Raw genomic sequence first — 23722 nt, 5'->3', positions numbered from 1 at the left:
GATTTCATAGCGAGGGCTCAGTGAATGGTTAATGCAACATGGAAGCTATGGCCAATGAAGCAGAGGTGGTGTTGGCCAACAAGAGCAACGGGGGGGGGGGGGGCACAGAGAAGTATGTTGGGGCAACAGAGGGCCACTTTAAAACCAGGCTTAATAATCAAAAATCCTTTTAAAGTTAGGGAGAGGCACAATGTTATGTCATGGGCTGACTAAATATATTTAAAAGAGGAAGGAATGCTTTACAAAATCAATTGGGAACTGCTGGAATAGCCCAGATCATATCTGAATAAAAGTACACACTGCATGCCATGCTTAGCTGAGAAGCAGATCATTTAAAACAATTTCACATAAACCAAGTGCTTTCATGAACTTAAAAAGTGAACTATTTTCTTGTTGCCCTCTTGAAGAGAAATTCATTTTGGCAATGTGGGTGATCCCCACTTTCAGACAATAGAATGACAGATGTACACACACAGCTGACATCAATTCATGGGAAACAACTCCTATCTCCCTCCCTGAAAATAGTATAATTTTTCACCACATTTCCTGTTTTGAGTCAACCAGAACTACATGCATATATATATATATATATATATATATATATGTGTGTGTGTGTGTCTGTCTGTGTGTGTGTGTGTGTATGTGTGTGTATGCCACCCTCATGAAAGAGCCTATGTGCTTCTGACTAGCATTTCTAAAGAGTCATCAATATAGCCAAGTGCAACAGTAAAAAACAGTCAATAACATGTTGACCAGTTCTATGCCATAACCATATAGAAAAACAATATAGAAAATATAACTATATTTCTCTTTTACAGTATGCTTTTTGTCTGATTTATGGACAACTAACAGGTAACTATATATATGTGTGTGTGTGTGTATAAAGAAAACATGTCTGGTCATATTTCCCTGTGACCAGACATGTTCCCAAGAAAAAATGGAAATGAATAACATCACTGGTATAATAGAAACATTCATTTACAAGTATCATGTGATGTCAAGACAAAGAGGTACAAACACACGTGTGCATGCACACGTGCACACACACATATGCACACACACACACACATGCATATATATATTATGGGTGGCTGTATGGTAAGTAGTTTGCTTCCCAACCATGTGGTTCCAAGATCAGTCCCACTGTGTGGCGCCTTGGACAAGTATTTTCTACTATAGCCTTGGGTTGACCAAAGTCTTGTGAGTAGATTTGGTAGATGGAAACTAAAAGAAGCATGTCGTGTATATATATATATATATATATATAGTATTCGGTTTGCAAGATTCATGTGAATTTGTGTGTTGAAACATAATTTATTGTGTCTGGGGAAAATCATTCTCGTTTTGTGCCTTATTATTTAACACATTCACCAGTTTGATTTCTGCTCATTTACTTATTTATTTTTTCTAAAATTTTAATTGTGTCTTGCAAACTTTTCAATAGTTGTAACTCTGTCCGTTATCAGAGCTGCAAAAAGGTTGCAAGATGTAATGAAGATTTTAGAAAAAAGAAAGTAAGTAAATGACTGGAAATCGAACAGTGAGTGTGTTAAGTAATAAGGCACTAAGAGAGAATGATAATATATATATATGCGCATATATATATATATATATATATATATATATATATATATATATATATATATATATATATATATATATATATATATATATATATATATATATATATATATGTATGTATGTATGTGTGTGTGTGTATACATACATATGAATGTGTCTTACATTCATACATACATGCAAACACATAACCATTCATACACACACGTGTGCGCATGTACACACACATACATACATACATACATACATGGTTAGCTATTGTAAGTACCTATGGAAACAATACTTCAATACATCTCCATCTAATGCATGGCAGCATGGAAAAATGTATAAAAATGAATGAATAAAACACTAATAATTTGAATAGAAAAACTGTTGCATCTTTATTCACATGTATAAAATCTTTTAAATCACATGTCCAATCATGCCATTATAATTTTACAAAATATCTTACTAAAGTTGCATTTAATAATCATATGAAGTCCTATTTTCCAGTCAAAATTTACTGAATAAATATTCTAAACTCATGTATATTTGCAAACATCAAATGTATAGAATGCTGAAACATTACAAACCCATTAATTTCACTAATAGGTAAACCCATTCCTGAACAACACTGCATCTTATATACGTTGTATGTAATTTGCATTTGTAATATCACATAAAAAAAAGCAGCACTGTTAATACATATTTATATTTATATGTCATAATTTTTATATGCATTCGTTTAGTGTTTATATGTGAAAAGCTTCAATATACTACAGTAAAACAAATCTATACAACTAAGTGGTTGTTGAGGATAAATATTTCAGCATGTTTCCATAACTATCGTTTTTGTTCATACTTACCCACTTAAAAAATTAATCATTTAGGAACTAGGTGCAGGTATGAAGTTTGCTTCCCAATTACATAGTTCCAGGTTCAGTTTCAACGCACAGAATCTTGAGCAAGTGTCTTCTATCATAGCACCAAGCTGGCCAAAACCTTGAGCCTTGTGAGTGGATTTACTAGATGGAACTGAAAGAAGACCATTGTACATACATACATACATACATACATACACACACGCACACACACACACACACATGCCATCAGTAAATACTCAGGGTAGGCAGTTGGTTACCTTTATGTAGTAAAACACATAAAAAATAAGTGAAACACAGGTGCATGACTGCTTGAAGGCAGATCTATTTCTGCACATAAAGAAAATGGTGTTGTAGAAATGTATGCAGCATGTGTACTACAGCAGTGCTATGCGTAGCTTAAATACTGAGATTGAAAAGCAGGGGCGAATTATGCCTACCTAATCTACACAAAATAAAACATTTTGCATTTTATGCATAATAATCAGACTAACCTTCATAGTTTTATTGAATTAGGTGCATATTTTGCCATAAAAGAAAAATGTTGCTATTGATCCATTTTATTCAAGGTAGGCAATGCCTACCTTGCCTACCTAGGCGGCACATCCCTGATACATACATACACACACACACATATATATTCTTTTATTCTTTTACATGTTTCAGTCATTTGACAGTGGTCATGCTGGAGCACCACTTTAAAGGGTTTTAGTTGAAGAAATCAAACCCAGGACTTATTCTTTGTAAGCCTGGTACTTATTTTATCGGTCTCTTTTGCCAAACCACTAAGTTATGGGGACATAAACACACCACCATCAAGCTTTGGTGGGCTGGGGGTACAAACACAGACACAAAGACACATAAATATATATACATATGTATGTATATATATATATATATATATATATCATCATCATCATCATCGTTTAACGTCCGCTTTCCATGCTAGCATGGGTTGGACGGTTTGACTGAGGACTGGTGAAACCGGATGGCAACACCAGGCTCCAATCTAATTTGGCAGAGTTTCTACAGCTGGATGCCCTTCCTAACGCCAACCACTCAGAGAGTGTAGTGGGTGCTTTTACGTGTCACCCGCAATATATATATATATATATATATATATATATATATATATATATATATATATATATATATATATATATATATATATGTATATATATATATATACATATAGGGCTTTCAGTTTTTGTCTGCCAAATCCACTCACAATGCTTTGGTCGGCCTGAGGCTATATAGTAGAAGACACTTGCCCAAAGATTCCATACAGTGAGACTGAACCCAGAACCATGTGATTGGGAAGCATATACACATATGTCTGCATATGTGGGTGAGTGTGAGTGTGTATGTGTGTGTGTGCTACTGTTCCCCAGCCTTGACATTACATGATGTTTATAAATGAGTGTTACCATCATGGAAGCAGCATCCTTCCTTTCCAATCTTTTATGTAAACATGTCTAATCATGGGCAGATATTACCTCACTGGGAAACAAGTGAAAATTGGCAACAGGAAGGGCATCTGGTAAAAGAAAATCCACCCCAACAAAATTCCATCCAACCTATGCAAGTATGGAAAAGTGTTTGGTAAAATGATAGAAATGAGATGAAAACTGAAAAGTCACTTTGCTATATATCTCTCTGTGTACAAGCATATCTATTCCTTTACACTGCAATCACATCTAATGCAAGTATAAAAGGGTACATGTAAGCATATAGGCAATTCATGTACACACCCTTTTATTCATTTGTTATATTTTCCAATGCTAATAGTTATGCTGAAAAATATTTCCTTATTTAATTTTACATAAATGTCATCTATGCATTTAATTTTTATTGAAGCATTTTTTAATGCACAACTGTCCTGTTATTTTCTCTCAGTACAAATATATATATATATTGTGCATGTGTGTGCGCACATATATATATATATGTATATATGTACATATATATATGTGTGTGTATATATATGATGATGATATATATATATATACACACACACATACACATATGTACATATACATGTATACATATATATATAGATATGTGTGTGTGTATCTATATCTACAGTGTGCGGTGAATATACTGTCATCTAAATTATGCAAAAATGAAAATAACACTGACATCTCATTTTAACAGATATATTTACCAAAATTACATAAAAATATCTTGAAATAGTAAAGAGTAAATTTATCCAATAAAATTGCCATTGGCTTCACCCACAGCTACCAGACGACTTCAGAATCTCCTGCAAGTCTTCTGGCTGGTCTCCTCGTTTAAGTTGGTGAATGCTGCCATAATCCTTGCCTTCAGTTCATCTTTGGTGTTACAAGGAGTTTTGTTGGTCTCTCGCTCAACTGCACCCCACACATAATAATCAAGGGGGTTGCAGTCTGGGGAGTTAGGTTGCCAGATATTAGGGGTGACGATATAGAGTCTTCTAGCAGCAATCCTCTTGGCCCAGGGCAGCACTACCTTCTCCAAGCCCTTGATGTAGGCCTCTGTGTTGAGTCTGAGGCTGTTTGGGAAGATGAATGGAAGCATAACATCACCGTCACTAGTGATCACTCTAAACACCACGATGTTGACTGGATGTTTGATTTTTATCACTCTTGATACATGTTTTAGAGACATGGCAAGCCAACAGTTGTGTCTTTGTGTTCACCATCTGATCCTGGCAGAAGTTTTTCTTGTCTGAGAAAAACCAAACTATGTTTGGTTGGAGGGGATGCTTGAGTTTGTTCAAAACCTTTGTAGCATGGTCTTTTCTCTTGTTCTTGATGACTTGGGATAAAAATTGGCCCTTTCTCATCTTGTATTAGGAATACCAAATGTCTTAATGGACTACTTGCTTGTCCCTGGCGATGAACCTGATTGAATTGGAGGGATTGTTATCAATCATGGCCTGGATCTCACCAACAAACTGAGGAGTTCTTTTCTTATCAGAACAATCAGAGTGAGTTTTCCGAGCTGCCATACCTTGATAATCACCATTAGACTCGTCCAACTCTTTTTCAATCCTCTGCACTGTCCTCAGATTGACATCCAAACAGTCTGAAATGTTTGTATTGGAGCTTCCGGTACAAATGCCAAGCAGTACAGCATGTTGTTTCAAAACTTCTGGCAGAGTGAATTGTGTCATGGTGCTGTTTTTCTTACAGATGATGCCCAACTGACCCTACTATACTGTGTAGTTGACCAAATCAAAAACAGATAATGTGTATGAGCAAAATTTAAAATATAAAGTGACAACAATTTACCCATCACACCCTGTGTGTGTGTGTGTGTGTGTGTGTGTGTGTGTGTGTGTGTGTGTGTGTGTAATGGTTGTTGTTAAGGTGTTGGTTGCCAATGTGCAAGATGGAAGAAGAACAGTGATTGAAGTTATAAAGAGACATTTACCATTACTTTGTATATATCCCAAACCACGACAGGTTGGTATGTATAACTAGCAAATAGAAAAGCATGTGAGGTAAAAAGAGTTAATTTCAGCTGGTATGTGTATACACAATCTCATAGTAGTATATATAGAGAGATATGGTAATGTTACAGAGAAAAGAAAGTGAGTTTGTGAAAGTGAGAGTAGTGGGATGAAACAACTGCTTCGATGGTGAGTTACCATAGTTGTCCCTTTTCCTTTAGAGATAGTGTTTTGTTCAGCTGGTCAGCTAGACTCGGTTCTCACTAACCAGCTTTGGCTTACGGAGTTCTTGTTTTTATAACTATCCAAAACCAGCCAGAAGGATAGACATATTGTTGAGAACAATAAATTTTGTTAGATGTCAGTTATCTCTATTCTAGCTTTTGGTGGCCTAGAAGAGGTTAGAAGGGTCAAGTGGCAAAGACATTGTTCTGCTTAGCGAAGGCAACTGGCAAATGTAACTGCTGTCACTCACAGAAAAGTGCTGTTAAACTGTTAAGTGAAATTTGGCATTCGAGGATTGAATCCACACTATGCCTGCATGAAGCCACTACATATATATATATGTAGATAAAACACAAACCCCTTCAGGTAGATGGCCCTGCTCAGTATGTAGAAAAGGAGTAGGTAGTAACTCTATAAGATGTACCTGGTGCAAGCTATGGACACATAAGAGGTGCAGCAACATCAAAGGCAGGTTAACTAGCAAGTTAGTTTTTGTTTGTGGCAGATGTTCAGGTGCAATAAAGACTGCAAACAAACAGGAAACAACTTCTATCTCATTCCAGGGTGAAAAACTAGAGGTAGTCGATAGCTTCCGCTATCTGGGCGACCAAGTTAGTAGTGGGGGTGGGTGCGCTGAAAGTGTAGCTGCTAGAATAAGAATAGCCTGGGCAAAGTTTAGAGAGCTCTTACCCCTGCTGGCGACAAAGGGACTCTCACTCAGAGTAAAAGGCAGACTGTATGACGCATGCGTACGAACAACCATGCTACATGGCAGTGAAACATGGGCTGTAACTGCTGAGGACATACGTAAGCTCGCAAGGAATGAAGCCAGTATGCTCCGTTGGATGTGTAATGTCAATGTGAATACCCGTCAGAGTGTAAGTATCTTGAGAGAAAAGCTGAACATTAGAAGCATCAGTTGTGGCGTGCAAGAGAGACGATTGCGCTGGTATGGACATGTGGTGAGAATGGAGGAGGATAGCTGCGTGAAAAAGTGCCACACCCTAACAGTTGAGGGAACCCGTGGAAGAGGTAGGCCCAGGAAGACCTGGGCTGAGGTGGTGAGGCAAGACCTTCGTACATTGGGCCTCACCGAGGCGATGACTACGGACCGAGACCTTTGGAAATGGGCTGTGCGTGAGAAGACCCGGCAAGCCAAGTAAGATCGTTGCCAGTGCCCCTGGACTGGTTCTTGTGCGGGTGGCACATGAGATGCACCATTTTGAGCGTGGCCGTTGCCAGTACCGCCTGACTGGCTCCTGTAGGATTTTCGAGCGAGATCGTTGCCAGTGCCCCTGGACTGGCTTGTGCGGGTGGCACATAAAAGACACCATTTCGAGCGTGGCCGTTTTCGTGCGGGTGACACGTAAAAGCACCCACTACACTCTCTGAGTGGTTGGCGTTAGGAAGGGCATCCAGCTGTAGAAACTCTGCCAAATCAGACTGGAGCCTGGTGTTGCCATCCGGTTTCACCAGTCCTCAGTCAAATCGTCCAACCCATGCTAGCATGGAAAGCGGACGTTAAACGATGATGATGATGATGATGATGATTACAACCTTTATACTTCTCTTTTCATTACTCTACCATCACGTCTATGCTCTGATCCTTGTTACCTGTGTGTATACCCTGGCACTTCACCATCTCTCTCCTGCTCCCTTTTACACTTTTGCTGTTTCCTACTCTCTCTCTCTCTTTCCCTTGTTCTTCTGTGTGTGTATGATTGCTTCCACTACAGCTTCGCAACCAGCATTGGTTTGTTTATGTCCCTGTGACTTAGAAGTTCAGCAAAACGTGACTTATAGAATAAATATTAGGCTTTAATAGTTAGTTTCAGGAATTTCTGTTGCCTCATCAGCAAGGACCACTCAACTTCAGCTGATTCCAGACTGAATTTTATATATATATATATATATATATATATATATATATATATATATATATATATATATATTACTTTATGTATATATTAATATTATCTCAGTTTTTTAAAAAAACCTTTGATAATGTAAATATGTTAATAGTTACCAGAGGTAGCAAAATTACACTAAAAAACAAGATATCACAGCCGTTTTACAGGTAGAGATACCAAGTTAAAGTGATACATTTTGAGAAGATATGAATAATAATAATAAATGGAGCAAAACGCATATATTTTGAAACATATATATATATATATATATATATATATATATATATATATATATATATATATATATATATATATATATATATATTTATTTATTTATAAACAATAGGAGAGACCAGCGGCATCATCATCAACAACAATAGTACCAATAACTTATGGACATAACATGGAAATATGTTGGAGCATGGGATGGCTCCCTTTAAATAGCAACTAAATAACCACATGTCCTCTCTTAGGATGCCAGAGAGGATCAACGTTACTTCTTTGGCCTACTACATATGGTGTTTAAAAGAAGATAAAACACCATACAGGATTAAATGGAAGCTCTCGGGATAGCCTGAATCATACGTCAATAGAAGCAGACGTTGCAAACTTTGTGTGGCTGAGAGAACAAGGATCCTAAAAAAATTCGCTTGAACTAGGGGGCCTTCTAAAATTCTAAAAGTGAAATGTTTAGTTGGTACCCCCATATTATTGGATGCTGTGAGTAGTTCCCCTGAAGGAAGAGAATAAGTTTGTTTGAGCGCTTCCTTTTTTCCAAAATGCATGAGTTCAAATTTTTTACCGCATGTTGTATTTGTCCGCCAATTGGCTTACAGCATATAGATCAGACTGGAGTTCAGTAAGGTCTTCTATATCTTCTCTGTTTACGAAGTAAATGAAAATTTAGTTAATTACTAATATTGGTTTTGTTTTGTTTCTTTTCTTTACTCTTTGCATTATTGTTTCTCGTTTGTTTCGAGATGCTCCCCGAAATATCTTACTACCAACTTAAAGCAGTTGGTTTACCTGATGGTTTCTTCAGAGTCGCCTCCCTTACATCTCTACTCACTGAAGTTACGATTTCAAATCGTTACCCATTTGCTCGTGTGATAGGGAGCCCTTTGCTAACACTCAAATTTGAACTCCACAACTAAAAATCCCCATGACGGAAAAAAAAGTAAAGAAAGAAAAAAAGGAAAAGCCCCAAACAGTAATTTAATATATAACACGTACAAATTGGTGAAATGAAAGATTCATTATTTTCCACAGCGCAAATTCTTTACCGACAGGTTTTTCTGGACATGGAATGGCAAAAGGTGCTTCTCAACATCTTGCTGGTGCTTTTGTTTAATGGAATATTTATTAGTTTTTGGAAGTTTGTTACGTATGTGCAGCAGCTTTCTATCTAACTTGTATCAACTTACAGTTGTGTCACTTTTTGCTAGAGCAATCATTTGTTCTGTCTTTCGTCTCTCTTAGACATTACCTTGCATTAAATTTGCTTTATATTCTGTTAAAATGATGCACTACCTCTAGATTTTCCAGCCATCACCTAACCTATAGTTTCCCACCATCCTCATCTCCGTCTATTCTTTGATGTTGCTCAACTACCTACCACTTCGTAGGCTTAACGGAGGTTGGGGTTTGTCCATTCAAGTAAGGTGTCATGACGTCTTTGTTACATGACCAAATCACTTTATGAAGGTAAATAAAAAATATCTTAGTGTATTCGTTATTGACATGGCTTTGTGAACAACAACTTGGCAGAAATGGTAGTATAGTGTAAACGAAGTGAAAATAGCCTGCCTTAACGTGGAATTGACATCTATCTAATTGCAGGCTCGGTTAGCTGGGAGGATTGTTTGTTTTTGTTGGCACTCGCTTACGACGTCGAGGGTTCCAGTTGATCCGATCAACGGAACGGTCTGATCGTGAAATTAACGTGCAAGTGGATGAGCACTCCACAGACACGTGTACCCTTAACGTAGTTCTCGGGGATATTCAGCGTGACACAGTGTGACAAGGTTGACCCTTTGAACTACAGGCACAACAGAAACAAGAAGAAAGAGTGAGAGAAAGTTGTGGTGAAAGAGAACAGCAAGGTTCGCCACCGTCCCCTGCCGGAGCCTCGTGGAGCTTTAGGTGTTTTCACTCAATAAACACTCACAACGTCCGGTCTGAGAATTGAAACCGCGATCCCATGACTGCGAGTCGGCTGCCCTAACCACTGGGCCATTGCGCCTCCAACTGCTGGGAGGATAGATAACTCTATATTCTTACAGCACTTTAAATAAATAAACAAACAAACAAATAAATTAGAGGAGGATGGGCTTGCCCATGACCTTTGCAGGCCCTCCTAGACTGGTGAAATTGATGTCGCTGCTGTCGAACCTGAACATCTGCGGTAAAGAAGTGAGCGAGGATGGAAGTGGGAGTCTAGCACGAATGCTTGCAAGCAATTCCACAAAAAAGAAACAGGAGAGAAAAACACCCAAAAACCAGATAGTAGCTTTAAACCGGTACGTGTCAGAACAACGAGTTAGACTTTTGTGAATGAAGCTAATTAGGTTTTGAGGGAGCTATAGTATCGATTATATTTATATTATTGGTACTTGCTTTCGTAATTCAGGGATATTTGAAATTAAACTAAATAGTTGGCATGTAGTTTGGTGCTTGACAAAATGCTCTTCGTCGCGTATTTTACATCCAGATTGCTTTGTAGCTCGAGGTCATCTAAATAAGGTGAATGAGAGAAACAACAGGGCATCGAACAAAACAATTCGCGGTACATAGTTACGCCCCTTTAAATTCTGAGTTCAAATTCCACACAAGCTGACTTTACCTTTTAGCTACTTCTAAAATAGGTACCGTGGAGGCGCAATGGCCTAATGGTTAGGGCAGCGGACTCGCGGTCATAGGATCGCGGTTTCGATTCCCAGACCGTGCGTTGTGAGTGTTTATTGAGCGAAAACACCTAAAGCTCCACGAGGCTCCGGCAGGGGGTGGTGGCGAACCCTGCTGTACTCTTCCATCACAACTTTCTCTCACTCTTACTTCCTGTTTCTGTTGTGCCTGTAATTCAAAGGGTCAGCCTTGTCACACTGTGTCACGCTGAATATCCCCGAGAACTACGTTAAGGGTACACGTGTCTGTGGAGTGCTCATCCACTTGCACGTTAATTTCACGATCAGGCTGCTCCGTTGATTGGATCAACTGGAACCCTCGACGTCGTAAGCGACGGAGTGCCAACAACAACAACAGACAAAATAAGTACCGATCGAACCGATACATAAATATTGTATATGTGTGTGCGGTCACCTACCTCAGAGAGCATGTCTTATTAAATGTAGAAGGTACGTAGCAACTAAACAGTTAACAGCTTGTCCGCGATCAAAAAGATTGTCAATTAGCCCAGTCGGACCCGCCGAAAATAGGTAAATTATGGGAGCTACCTAATACTGTAAGCAGCACTAGCAGTGTAAAATCGATGAGTTCAATTCCTCTAGTGGACATATATTACATAAGGATAGGGGCTTGCCAAACCGAATCGTTGGGTATCTTTATGAGCAGATAGGTTATAGAACTCACTTGAAATCGAGTTGGGATTCTGGTTTTAAGCACCCCACACAATTTCTTTATTTTTTTGGAATTTTCAGAAAATGTTTGCTCATTTGTGTTCTGTACACGGGAAGTCATACGATTATGCAAAAATAAAAAATAAAAAATTTTTGTAAGAAATTTAAGGGCGATTTAGCCATTGTTTTTAGCACATCTCACGACCACCTGATACCTTCCTCGTTTCTTTTTTACTGACATATATTGATGTTTTTCAATATTTTTCTCCCCATAAACGCATTTAATATAATGATTATGTATCCAAGGGCGGTCCTTTGTTTGATTTAAGCAAAGAATTCTGACTGTCCGTATTTCAAAGAAAAAGTCCGATAAAAAGTAGAACTTTAAGGATTTCGCCGAATTCACTACTCCTCAATTACCTGGGAAATGATTTCGTTATCTTTTCTAAGTAATTATGTATTGAATGCATTGAACTCTTTTTCTGAAAATCATTACTATTTTAGTCAAATTAGAAAAAATAGATAACGTTTTAAAAGAATGTTTAAAATTATAAAAACAATCAAATTTCTCTTTTTCCTTCTCTTTCTTTTTCACTTTGTCTATCTGTTTATCTTTCTGTGTCCTGCACTTTTTCTATCAGTGTATATCTTTCTTTCTCTTTCCCTGTCTGTCTGCTTCTCTCTATCTGTGCATCTCTCTTTTTTTCCCCCTGTTTGCCTGCTTCTTGCTGTCTTTCTCCCTCATACACATTCCCCCTCCCTTTACTGAGCAATCATACCTTTCCTCTTGTTCGTAGTGTCGCAGCAAATAAAGCTATATATAGAGATATATATTTCTTATACTTCGTTATACCGCATAAACGTGGTCGGCAGTGTGTACGTCTCTGAAACATGGATCCTGAAACTAAATGTGCACAAACAGCTACTCCCGGTGATCCTGCAAACACCGTATTCGGCAAAATAATACGTGGTGAAATTAAAAGTGACTTCATCTACGAAGATGACAAGGTTTGTTTATATATTTTTATTGGCGTAATTTTTAATTGAACTTGATTTTCACTTTTGTCAATTTATACATTAATAACTGGCGATTTACATACTGTAATATCTGAAGATTGATTTTACGAATATCTTTCGGTAAAATGTGGCTCTACTGTTGGTAAATTTTCAGATTAACACCCGTACGATTTTCACTAGGGTTAAGGTTTTAGGGTCAGGGTTAGGGTTACGGTTAGGGACGGAATTCCCTAACCGTAACACCCTAGTGAAAATCGTATGGGTGTTAATCTGAAAATTTACCCTACTGTTGAGCGTGCAAGTAAAATAATTGATTTTAAAAATTAGTTACGAGAGTTCAGTCCAGTAGATTTGAGGTAGGTATTTAGACCTTAAAACTAAATAGTATTGTTGCATTAAAGACAATAAAATTATTTAAAGGTATATATATTGATAAACTCGTGTCAAAAAACGGAACGAAATTAGGACGAGACAGTTGTTGAGAGATGCAGCATATGCACTTATCAAGGTACACAAAGTCTACAAGATCTTGCATAGTTTGCTACTTGCTTGGCGCATTTTTTTCTAATGAAATTTTCTACAATTATACTTCAGATGGTTTAAATTCCGATTATATCGGAATTTATTGTGAAAAAGTTTTTTCCGAGAATGGGGTGAGGAGTTTCGAAAAATTCACTCGAGTTGGGTTTGTTTCCTCATAACTTTCCGAAAATAGAAATTTTTTATTGAAATTTTCTATAAATATCTTTCACGTGGTGTATATTACGATTATATCAGAATTTAGCATGAAAAAAAAAAAAAGGTGGACATTGGAATTGGACACTGAGGGAAAATGGCTGTAACTTTTTAATTTTTTAATTAATCGTCAAAATTAAAAAATTAAAAAGTTACAGCCATTTTCCCCTCAGTGTCTAATTCCAATGTCCACCAAAAAAAAAATGGCAGGCTCGGACACATGCATACTGACACCGAAATGAAACTAGAAACTTCGGTGTCATATGTACTATAAAGGAATTGGGTAATCCATCCTTTTAACTCGACGAAACCAAAAACAAACACTCAGTTGTTTCCGTGACAACTCGACAATTCACTTCGGATATCTTCGATACCTCCTTGGCAGTTGCTGTGTCCTCCGTGTGCGTGCTTGCTTGTTCTTGTCTGTCTGTCTGTGTGCGTGTGTGCTTCTTCTTGTCTGTGTGTGTGTGTGTACAGACGCACATACACAGACAAGAACAAGCACGCACACACAGAGGCAAGAACAAGCACTCACAAACATACACACAGTGAAGAACAAGCACACACACAACCCATTATCGTTCTTCTCCTTCCAGCAACTGTCACGAAGATATCCGAAGTGAATTGTCGAGTGAAAACGAAGGATTACTTGGAATTGAAGGTTCATGATACCTGTGGAGTATCACCTCCCATTATAGTTATTTTCTGTGGTCTTAAGGATATGGAACTCGAAGAAGAAGCTTACAAGTGGATGCAATCCAATAATTGTTTATTTTAGTTCTCGTTCATGTGGCTCGTTCTCAGTGACCATCTTCATGGCAGCATGTGGTTCATTACCTCCAGAGATAACAGGTGAGGTTAAGAGTCCACTGTGAGCTGCCTGCTTCGCAGTGTTTCTCAGCGTAAGCGAGAAGGAGAAAAGAGACGGAATGTCTTAATACACCTGCTTAAATAGTCATTGCCGACGAGTCCCGCTGTGGTCTCTTGCATGGCAAAAGGTTGCAGGCGAGATCTTGCTCTTGTCTTGGACATGCTAATGGCTGCTGGCGAGATCTCGTACAAAATGGCACTGGCTTCTTGTGCCATACTACAGAGACTCCCCCCCCCCCCCGAGAGTGCTAGTGTGAAATTAATATGACTGGAGCAGGCACAAGAAAGCAAAGATGGCCACCGATTGCAAACAACAAGGTGTGGTACAAAATGTGATAAGTTGAGAAAAATAATTACAAGCAATATAAAAGGGGCATGCACAACATTTTTGACAAAGTTCAATGGCAGAGCATTGGAATTGTTCAGCATATGAGAAAACAATTGTCTGTCACAGGAAAAAAAATGGTTAAATGCTAATAGTTCTGGTGAGTTTTTTGAGGCCAATGCACAATGCAGCCTGTCCTGGTGACAGGGTTTGTTCGTGTTAGGTTGTGGAAGTGTAGGTGATGGTGTGGTCAAAGGTTCATGTGTAGGTGGTTGTAAAGGATCAAAAGCGGGTGTGGCTGGGGTGTCATCAAAGGGTGTGGACACCTCAAAATGTGCCGTCGACCGACACAGTCTCTGCCCAACCATTGATGTCGAGACTAAAAGTTTTGGGTGTGTGCAATAGCACACGAAATGGTCCTTTATAAGGAGAAATGAGAGGTCCTCTGACAGAATTATCCCAAACAAAAACACGAGTCCATTTGTCAATGTCCAGTGGAACGTGAGAGGGAATAGACTGGTCACGTGGATGCATGGGTGGAAGACTTGAGAAATACAAGCGAAGTCTGGTGACATATGACATTGGATCAGGACGCGATGAATTGTCTGGTGCCAACATTGTACCAGGGAGTGCCAGGATGGTACCGTAAAGGAGTTCAGCAGAGGAGAAGCCTAAGTCTTTTAACAGCAGTGCGACAACCAAGAAGAATGATAGGCAGGAATTCTGTCCAAGACTGTGGATCAGGAGTGGCGCGTAGAGTGGCCTTCAGTTGCCTGTGGAAACATTCAACCATCCCGTTGGAAGCTGGCTGGTAGCTGGTCATACAAATGTGATGAATGCTTAGGATTCATGACAATTCACAAAATAAGGAAGCTTCGAACTGGCGTCCACAATCAGTGGTTATTTTAGCTGGGACACCAAAGCGAGCAATCCAGTTAGAAATGAAAGCTCAAGCAACTGACTCAGCAGAAATGTCTTCAGGCCAGCGAGAGAAACGATCAATGCATGTCAATATATAAGAGAAACCATGACTGACAGGCCATGGTCTAACCAGATCAATGTGGATATGGCGAAAGCGAGTCTCCAGCAGAGAAAACTGCCCAAGAGGAGCGTGAATGTGCCTGTGGATTTTAGAACGCTGGCATTTCACACAAGAGTGTGCCCAAGCGGTGATCGTGCAGTACATATTAAGCCAGAAAAAACGAGCTGTAATGAGCTTCACCAAGGCAGCGATGCCAGGATGTAACAGTGAATACAAGGCATCAAAAATCAGAACTTTGGTGGTTCGCAGGTACAAACAGTCTGGGAGAACCAGTAGCTGTGTCACAAACGATTGTGCCTTCAGCAGACGGAAGTGGAAGATAGGCAAACTTGCAACAGGACAACTTGGTAGAAGTTAGATCCAATGTGTCCATAGCTGGCTGATTCTGCGCAATGGCAGTTAAATCGATTGCAGCACGAGATGAAAGATAACACACAGGGAGATGAGAGCGTGCATCAGGTATATGCCGAATGTCACTCGTGAACTGGGAAATGTAGTCCAGGTGAGAAAAAGCATGAGGCAAGTGTCTGTCCAATTTAGATGACAGAGCAAATGTAAGAGTCTTGTGATCAGTATAAATCGCAAAATCCCAGCCCTTAAGTTGATGTTGAAAATAATGAACCGACAGGTAGATCACTAAGAGTTTACGATCCAACGTACTGTAATGACATTCAGCTGGTTTTAATTGATGAGAAAAAATGCCAAAGGTCGAGTTTGATTACCAACGGTATGTTGCAAAACAGCACCAACCGCAAAATCCGATGCATCAGCTGTTAAAGAGAGACGAGCATCAGGAACCGGATATGCAAGCAAAGGAACAGAAGCTATTTCCTTCTTGATTGACTCAAAAGAAGATAATGCCTCAGCAGATCGAGTGACAGGAGAATTTTTTTTTTGTATTTGCTTTCAGTAGTTGAGTGAAGGAAGTAACTTGTCTGCACATTTATGTATGAACCTCCTAAAAGTTGACAGTTCCCAAGAGACGCAGTTGGCATTGAGAAGAGGGAGGTGAGATGCATTGAATTGCATCGACTTTGGAGGAAAGAGGTCGGATACCATTAGAGTTGATATAATGACCTAGGAATTCCAGAGAGGTCTGTCCAAAAACACACTTATCGGGGTTGATTTGCACATTGTAGGTGCAGAGACACTGAAAATGTTGAGATAAGTGTTGGAGGTTATTTTCAGGCATGTTGCTAGCTAGGAGCAAATCATCGATGTAAGTGAACACAAAGTCAAGTCCACAGACAACTTCATCAATAAAGCTTTGGAATGTGCTCATTGCATTCCGTAAACTGAAGCTCATAAACAGGAACTCGAAACTTCCAAAGGGGGTGGTAACGGCAGTTTTGAGAATGTCGTCAGGGTTCATTGAAATTAGCTGATAAGCTCGGATGAGGTCAACCTTGAAAAAAATAGCACAACCATGCAAGTTTGAAGAAAATTTGTGAGATTCCTTATAGGATAGCAATCGGGAACAGTGACCGCATTCAAACATCTGTAATCTGCCACCAGGCAAAAGTCTGAATCCCCTTTCCGTGCTAAATGTAGAGGAGATGCCCAAGAGCTGGTGGAGGTGCAAATAAGGCCAAGTTGAAGCATATGCTCAAACTCAGATGAAGCTTTTTGAGCCAATCAGAGGTGAGCAGCTGTGGACGCGAAAAGACAGGTGATCCAGAAGTAGTGATATAATGGCAAGTCAAGTGTGTGACTTTGACTAATTTGAAAATCAGATCCACCAGTCTCATGGCTGGCCGGTAACATATTTTTCTGCAATGTATGGATAATTTATCCTGTTCATGCTATTTTATTTGCATTATCACACGTTTGAGAATAACAAATTTATTTCTGTATCTTTCAATACATCTTAACGCTTCTAAAAACAAACTTTGTTTACTTTCATCCTAAGTTGAAAAAAAAAATTTTTTTTTTAATTTCAAGTTTCATTTTGTGGTGTGTGTGTGTGCGTGTGAGAGAGAGAGAGAATTGCCATTTAAAAAAGAATATATATAAAGATTTACCGAGATTTAATTTAATATAAGAAAAAAAGAAGGTGGGTGGGGGTTGATATTTCATGCACCTCAGTTTTGTTTCCTCATATGTTTTGATAAAGCACATTAGAATTATGTTGTAAAAAAAATTACTTTTGAGGATTGTTGCAAACTTTTCCTTTCTGAAATTTGTTAAATGAATATTTTTAATAAAATCAAAATTTCCAGAACTGATAATTTGACAAAACAAAACATAATGAGAAGCGAATTTGTTGGTGTAGCTCTTATGCTGTAAACCTGGAAATTTTCATTTTATTAGAAAATATTCATTTAACAAATTCTAAAAGGTGAAAGTGTGGAATAGTCCTTGAATGTTTTTTTTTTGTGTGTGTGTGTCAACATAATCGTAATCTATCATCAAAACATGAGAGAAAACAGTCATCAACTCATGTAAATTATCCAAAACTCCTTTCACCTCTCCAAAAAAAAGAAAACATTTTCACACCAAATTCTGATCTAATCTACACCATCTGAAAAATTTGTTTCTTATTTCATTTGGATATATAATTTATTTTTTTAAAAACTTATGAGGAAAACCGTCAGTGGAGGAGGGGGTCACTTTTGTAGATATGCTGACAAGTGTTCATAGCTAATGCTTTGTGTGTCTGTGTGCCACTGGATACTGACAGAATATAGAGTAAAGGAAAATATTCTCTTTTACTCTAGGCACAAGGCCCGAAAATTTTGTGGAGGAGGTGGTCAGTCAATTAGGTTGACACTAGTATGCAATTGGTATTTAATTTATCAGCTTCAAAAGGACGAAAGGCAAAGTCGACCTTGCCAGAATTTGGACTCAGAACATAAAGACAAACGAAATACTGCTAAGCATTTTGCCTGGCATGCTAATGCTTCTACCAGTTCGCCGCCGTAGTAAAGGAAAATATTATTTGTACAATGTGTTCAAAGATGGAAACACTCTTCCTGACAATGTCATTAAAATCATAAGCAATCACATCTTTGGAATTTCAAACAAACAAGATAATTCATAGTTACTTAAAATTGACGTGAATCAATAAGTATTAAATATGCCAGAGTAATTTGAATACTAAAGGGTTAAACCAGAATTTTGCCTAGATTTGAATAAAATGTCTTTTTTTTTTTTTTTTTTTTGTTTCTGAACAGTGTGTTGCATTTCATGACCTCAATAAACAAGCTCCTGTCCATATCTTGATCATACCCAAGACGCCCATTTCCCAAATGTCAACAGCAAGTGATGAACATAAAGAAGTAAGTTAATTTTATTTTTGTAAGTAAAATTATAGTCTTTTCTTCTTTTACTTGTTTCAGTCATTTGACTGAAGCCATGCTGGAGCACTACCTTAAAGGGTTTTAGTCAGAGAAATTGACCCCAGGACTTATTCTTTGTAAGACTTATTCTATTAGTTTTGTTTACTAACCCACTAGGTTGTGGGAACATAAACGCATGAGCATCAATTGTCAAGTAATAGCAGGGACACACACTATATATCTATATATATATATATATATATATATATATCAGACTGCCAGAAAGGAAGCTAGAAGACATGTTTACTTAGCCAGAGAGGAAGCAGATAAGGAAAAATTTGCCAATGTTCTGTGCTGGTGGCACGTTAGAAAATCATTTGAGCAAGGTCGTTGCCAGTGCACATCATCAGTAATATATTGCTCTTTTGATAACAACCCACCTGAAACCACCCTTCGTTCTATGACACAAGTTCTGTTTGAACCCTTTAGCATTCAGATTATCCACGCTGCCACGTAAAAAGCATTGGTGCTGGTGCCGCATGTGATGCACTGGTGCAAGCAACAGAAACTGAAAGAAGCCTGTTGTGCATGCGTGTGTGTGTGTGTGTGTATATATATATATACAGCTAAAACCAAAATCCTAATAAGTAGGAAGGTAGATAAAACACAAACCCCTTCAGGTAGATGGCCCTGCTCAGTATGTAGAAAAGGAGTAGGTAGTAACTCTATAAGATGTACCCGGTGCAAGCTATGGACACATAAGAGGTGCAGCAACATCAAAGGCAGGTTAACTAGCAAGTTAGTTTTTGTTTGTGGCAGATGTTCAGGTGCAATAAAGACTGTAAACAAACAGGAAACAACTTCTATCTCATTCCAGGGTGAAAAACTAGAGGTAGTCGATAGCTTCCGCTATCTGGGCGACCAAGTTAGTAGTGGGGGTGGGTGCGCTGAAAGTGAAGCTGCTAGAATAAGAATAGCCTGGGCAAAGTTTAGAGAGCTCTTACCCCTGCTGGCGACAAAGGGACTCTCACTCAGAGTAAAAGGCAGACTGTATGACGCATGCGTACGAACAGCCATGCTACATGGCAGTGAAACATGGGCTGTAACTGCTGAGGACATACGTAAGCTCGCAAGGAATGAAGCCAGTATGCTCCGTTGGATGTGTAATGTCAATGTGAATACCCGTCAGAGTTTAAGTATCTTGAGAGAAAAGCTGAACATTAGAAGCATCAGTTGTGGTGTGCAAGAGAGACGATTGCGCTGGTATGGACATGTGGTGAGAATGGATGAGGATAACTGCGTGAAAAAGTGCCACACCCTAACAGTTGAGGGAACCCGTGGAAGAGGTAGGCCCAGGAAGACCTGGGCTGAGGTGGTGAGGCAAAACCTTCGTACATTGGGCCTCACCGAGGCGATGACTACTGACTGAGACCTTTGGAAATGTGCTGTGCGTGAGAAGACCCGGCAAGCCAAGTAAGATCGTTGCCAGTGCCCCTGGACTGGCTTGTGCGGGTGGCACATAAAAGATACCATTTCGAGCGTGGCCGTTTTCGTGCGGGTGACATGTAAAAGCACCCACTACACTCTCTGAGTGGTTGGCGTTAGGAAGGGCATCCAGCTGTAGAAACTCTGCCAAATTAGATTGGAGCCTGGTGTTGCCATCCGGTTTCACCAGTCCTCAGTCAAATCGTCCAACCCATGCTAGCATGGAAAGCGGACGTTAAACGATGATGATGATATCTGTGTGTGTGTGTGTCTTTGTCCCCCCACCATAGCTTGACAATTGATGTTCATGTGTTTACATCCCTGCGATTTAGCAGTTTGGCAAAAGGGACTGATAGTTCTGGGCTTACAAAGAATAAGTTCTGAGGTCAATTTGTTCAACTGAAAACCCTTTAAAACAGTGCTCCAGTATGGCCACAGTCAAATGACTGAAACGAGTAAAAGAATAAAAGAAAGAAAACATGTAAAAAGAAAAGAATATTTGCTTTTTAGTTCTAATTGTTGGTTCTTATTTGTTCTCTTTTTTTGTTTCAATCAGATTTTGGGCCATCTTCTAATTGTTGCCAAGAAACTTGCTGAAACTGAAACTGATGGAAACGGTTTTCGTCTGGTAATCAACGATGGTAAGAATGGAGGCCAATCAGTTTATTACATCCACGTCCACTTGCTTGCCAACCGCCAGATGACCTGGCCTCCAGGTTGACTAACTTTCCAACTTCATTCTAGGATGTAAACTCCTGCAGGATTTCAAGGTGCATAATAATAATAATAATAATAATGTTGTAAATGTCTCTTAAGACAGTGTCTCATTTAAAGTTTTGCTGTAATCTATAAAGAAAATAAATCATCTTGGTGCATGAAATAATTCAATTTATTTCATTTCCATATGTTCTGTCTTCTGTTTTTATCTAATTTTATGAGAGGAAATACATGTAATGCCAGTAATTTGTTGAATTGGAGATCAGAATTAAATATATAAAATGGGTTATCATCATCATCATCATTTTAACAGCCATGGGTTAAATTGAGTTTGAGGCAGGTTTTCTACAGCTGGTTGTCATTGGAAATAAATAACACTGCTTGTGTGACAGTGACACTCATTTACAACTAAGTTTTCTCTTGTACAGTACAGTTAATTTCTCTGAGAAATGGAAAAAAAAAAAAAATTACAATACTTAGATTTACATTGGATTGATCAGTTTCTCCTCTGATTGTCATTGGATGTCTTATTCTTGTGTGTACAGTACTTTCATTCTGGTACTTTCTTCAAAAGAATTTCACTCAGTAAAAGTCCTTTGACAGTGTTCTGCATTTGAAAATATGTAGGAACATCAATTTGTGGCACAAGCTTAATTCCAAATGGAGAACACCCAACCAAGAGACTTCACTAAAAGAAATCATCATTGTTTTAATGTTCACTTTTCTATGCTTTCATGGTTCAGATGGAGTTTAATTAGTCAGATTTTCTACAACCAGGTGTCTTTCCTGTAAGTAACTATTACTTGTTTCCAAGCAAAGTAATATTTTCCCATAGCCAGACATGTTCTCTTGAAATATTGGAAATGAATTAGTCATTTATAACTGTCATGTGATATCAAAACAGGACAATACACACACACACACACACGATGGTCTTCTTTCAGTTTCTTATTTCTTTATTGCCCACAAGGGGCTAAACATAGAAGGGACAAACCAGGACAGACAAAGGGATTAAGTCAATTACATCGACCCCAGTGCATAACTGGTACTTAATTTATTGACCCCGAAAGGATGAAAGGCAAAGTCGACCTCAGTGGTATTTGAACTCAGAACATAACGGCAGACGAAATGCCGCTAAGCATTTCACCCGGCGTGCTAACGGCTCTGCCAGCTCACCGCCTTTCTTTTTTTTTTTTTCTGTCTACCATGTCCACTTACAGGGCTCTAGTCAACCTAGGGCTAGAGTAGAAGACAAGCACATTATTCTATTTCAGTCTAATTATCAGATGACATAAGTCACCACTCCTTTTAATTTCATACTTCTGTTCCAAGCATCTAACTTAAACCCCTTTTTTTAAATAGATCAGCCTCTCTTTCTAGAATAAAATTGCTAGTTATATAACGATTGATACAAATGTCTGTATTTGTATTATTCAACTCCCTATCTGAGAACAGAGGGAAGAATGTGAAGCGAATATGGATATATTTCATACTTGTGATGTAACGATAAAATATTGCAACTACCATTCTGAGAATTCTATAATTAAGCCTGTCACAATAGCTGTTTGTTGGCTTTGTCAGCAATTATCACAAGGGTATGGCATTAATGAAAGATGTGAGATACTGGTGGTGGAGTTGGGTTTTGGTTGCAAATAATGATGTACAACACTCGTGAACAATTAACAGAACTTTATTCACCACACAAAGTAGTTTCCCCATTGGCCTTGAATTAAAAATACAACAAAGTTTGAAGGACAATTCTGTAGCCATTACAAAATAGTTGGTTAAGTAGGCTTTGTGAATATACTGTCTTTTTTTCTTTTTTGTTGGCACGCCGTCGCTTACGATGTCGAGGCTTCCAGTTGATCCGATCAACGGAACAGCCTGCTTCTGAAATTAACGTGCAAATGGCTGAGCACTCCACAACGTAGTTCTCTGGGATATTCAGCGTGACACAGTGTGACAAGGCTGACCCTTTGAATTACAGGCACAACAGAAACAGGAAGAAAGAGAAAGTTGTGGTGAAAGAGTACAGCAGGGTTCGCCACCATCCCCTGCTGGAGCCTCGTGGAGCTTTAGTTGTTTTTCGCTCAATAAACACTCACAACGCCCGGTCTGGGAATCGAAACCGCGATCCTATGACCGCGAGTTCGCTGCCCTAACCACTGGGCCATTGCGCCTCCACGAATATACTGTCACAACAAGAGAAAATACCATGCTAGGTTCGTGACTGCAAAATTGTAACTGCTGTCTACTTAGTTGAGTAAGGAATCGTTAGAGCAACTGTTAAATGTAGCAAAGTGAGGATGTTGCTTGCATGGTGGTGATTGTCTGCAAACTGAAATATGATTCCCAAAGCATACCTACTTATAAGCCTCATTAGGAGACATTGTAGAAGGTTCTTGAAGGATACATCATGTGATGGCTCGATGTTGATTGGTCAGTTAATTGGCTAATCACATGAAAAGCTGTGGCTTTTACTTGGCAATTTGTCAGTTCGGTTTTGAATCTGTCACAAGTCTTTGAAGAATAATGGAACATTTCAACCAAGTCTCAATCTTTGTTTTTGTAGTGCTAAGGCATTCAGTGAAGTCTCTTGCTCTATTGGACAGTTTCTCATTCTGGCTACTGCAGCTGTTCCCAAACTGACAAATGGGCATCTAGCTGTA

The 23722-nt window shown here is 38.7% G+C and overlaps 1 protein-coding gene across 2 annotated transcripts; it reads left to right on the top strand.

Moving 5' to 3' along the window:
* Positions 1–10843: 10843 nt before the first annotated feature.
* On the top strand, positions 10844–21241 carry LOC106881674 (uncharacterized). Of its 2 annotated transcripts, XM_089362432.1 has the most exons (4): positions 10844–11362; positions 12382–12592; positions 18747–18851; positions 20893–21241. In XM_089362432.1, exons 2-4 carry the CDS (start codon positions 12476–12478, stop codon positions 21055–21057), a joined length of 387 nt encoding a protein of 128 aa, XP_089218558.1. In that variant the 5' UTR covers positions 10844–11362; positions 12382–12475; the 3' UTR covers positions 21058–21241. The 2 variants fall into 2 exon arrangements, with proteins under 2 accessions (XP_089218558.1, XP_014787627.1); XM_014932141.3 differs by lacking the exon at positions 10844–11362 and having other exon boundaries at positions 12372–12592.
* Positions 21242–23722: the final 2481 nt, after the last annotated feature.

Source organism: Octopus bimaculoides, chromosome 14 (genome assembly GCF_046866305.1).
Source record: "Octopus bimaculoides isolate indiv1 chromosome 14, ASM4686630v1, whole genome shotgun sequence".
NCBI classification, from domain to species: Eukaryota; Metazoa; Mollusca; class Cephalopoda; order Octopoda; family Octopodidae; genus Octopus; species Octopus bimaculoides.
Note: the sequence above shows the minus strand (reverse complement) of the source record. Positions and strands in the feature narration are given on the sequence as shown.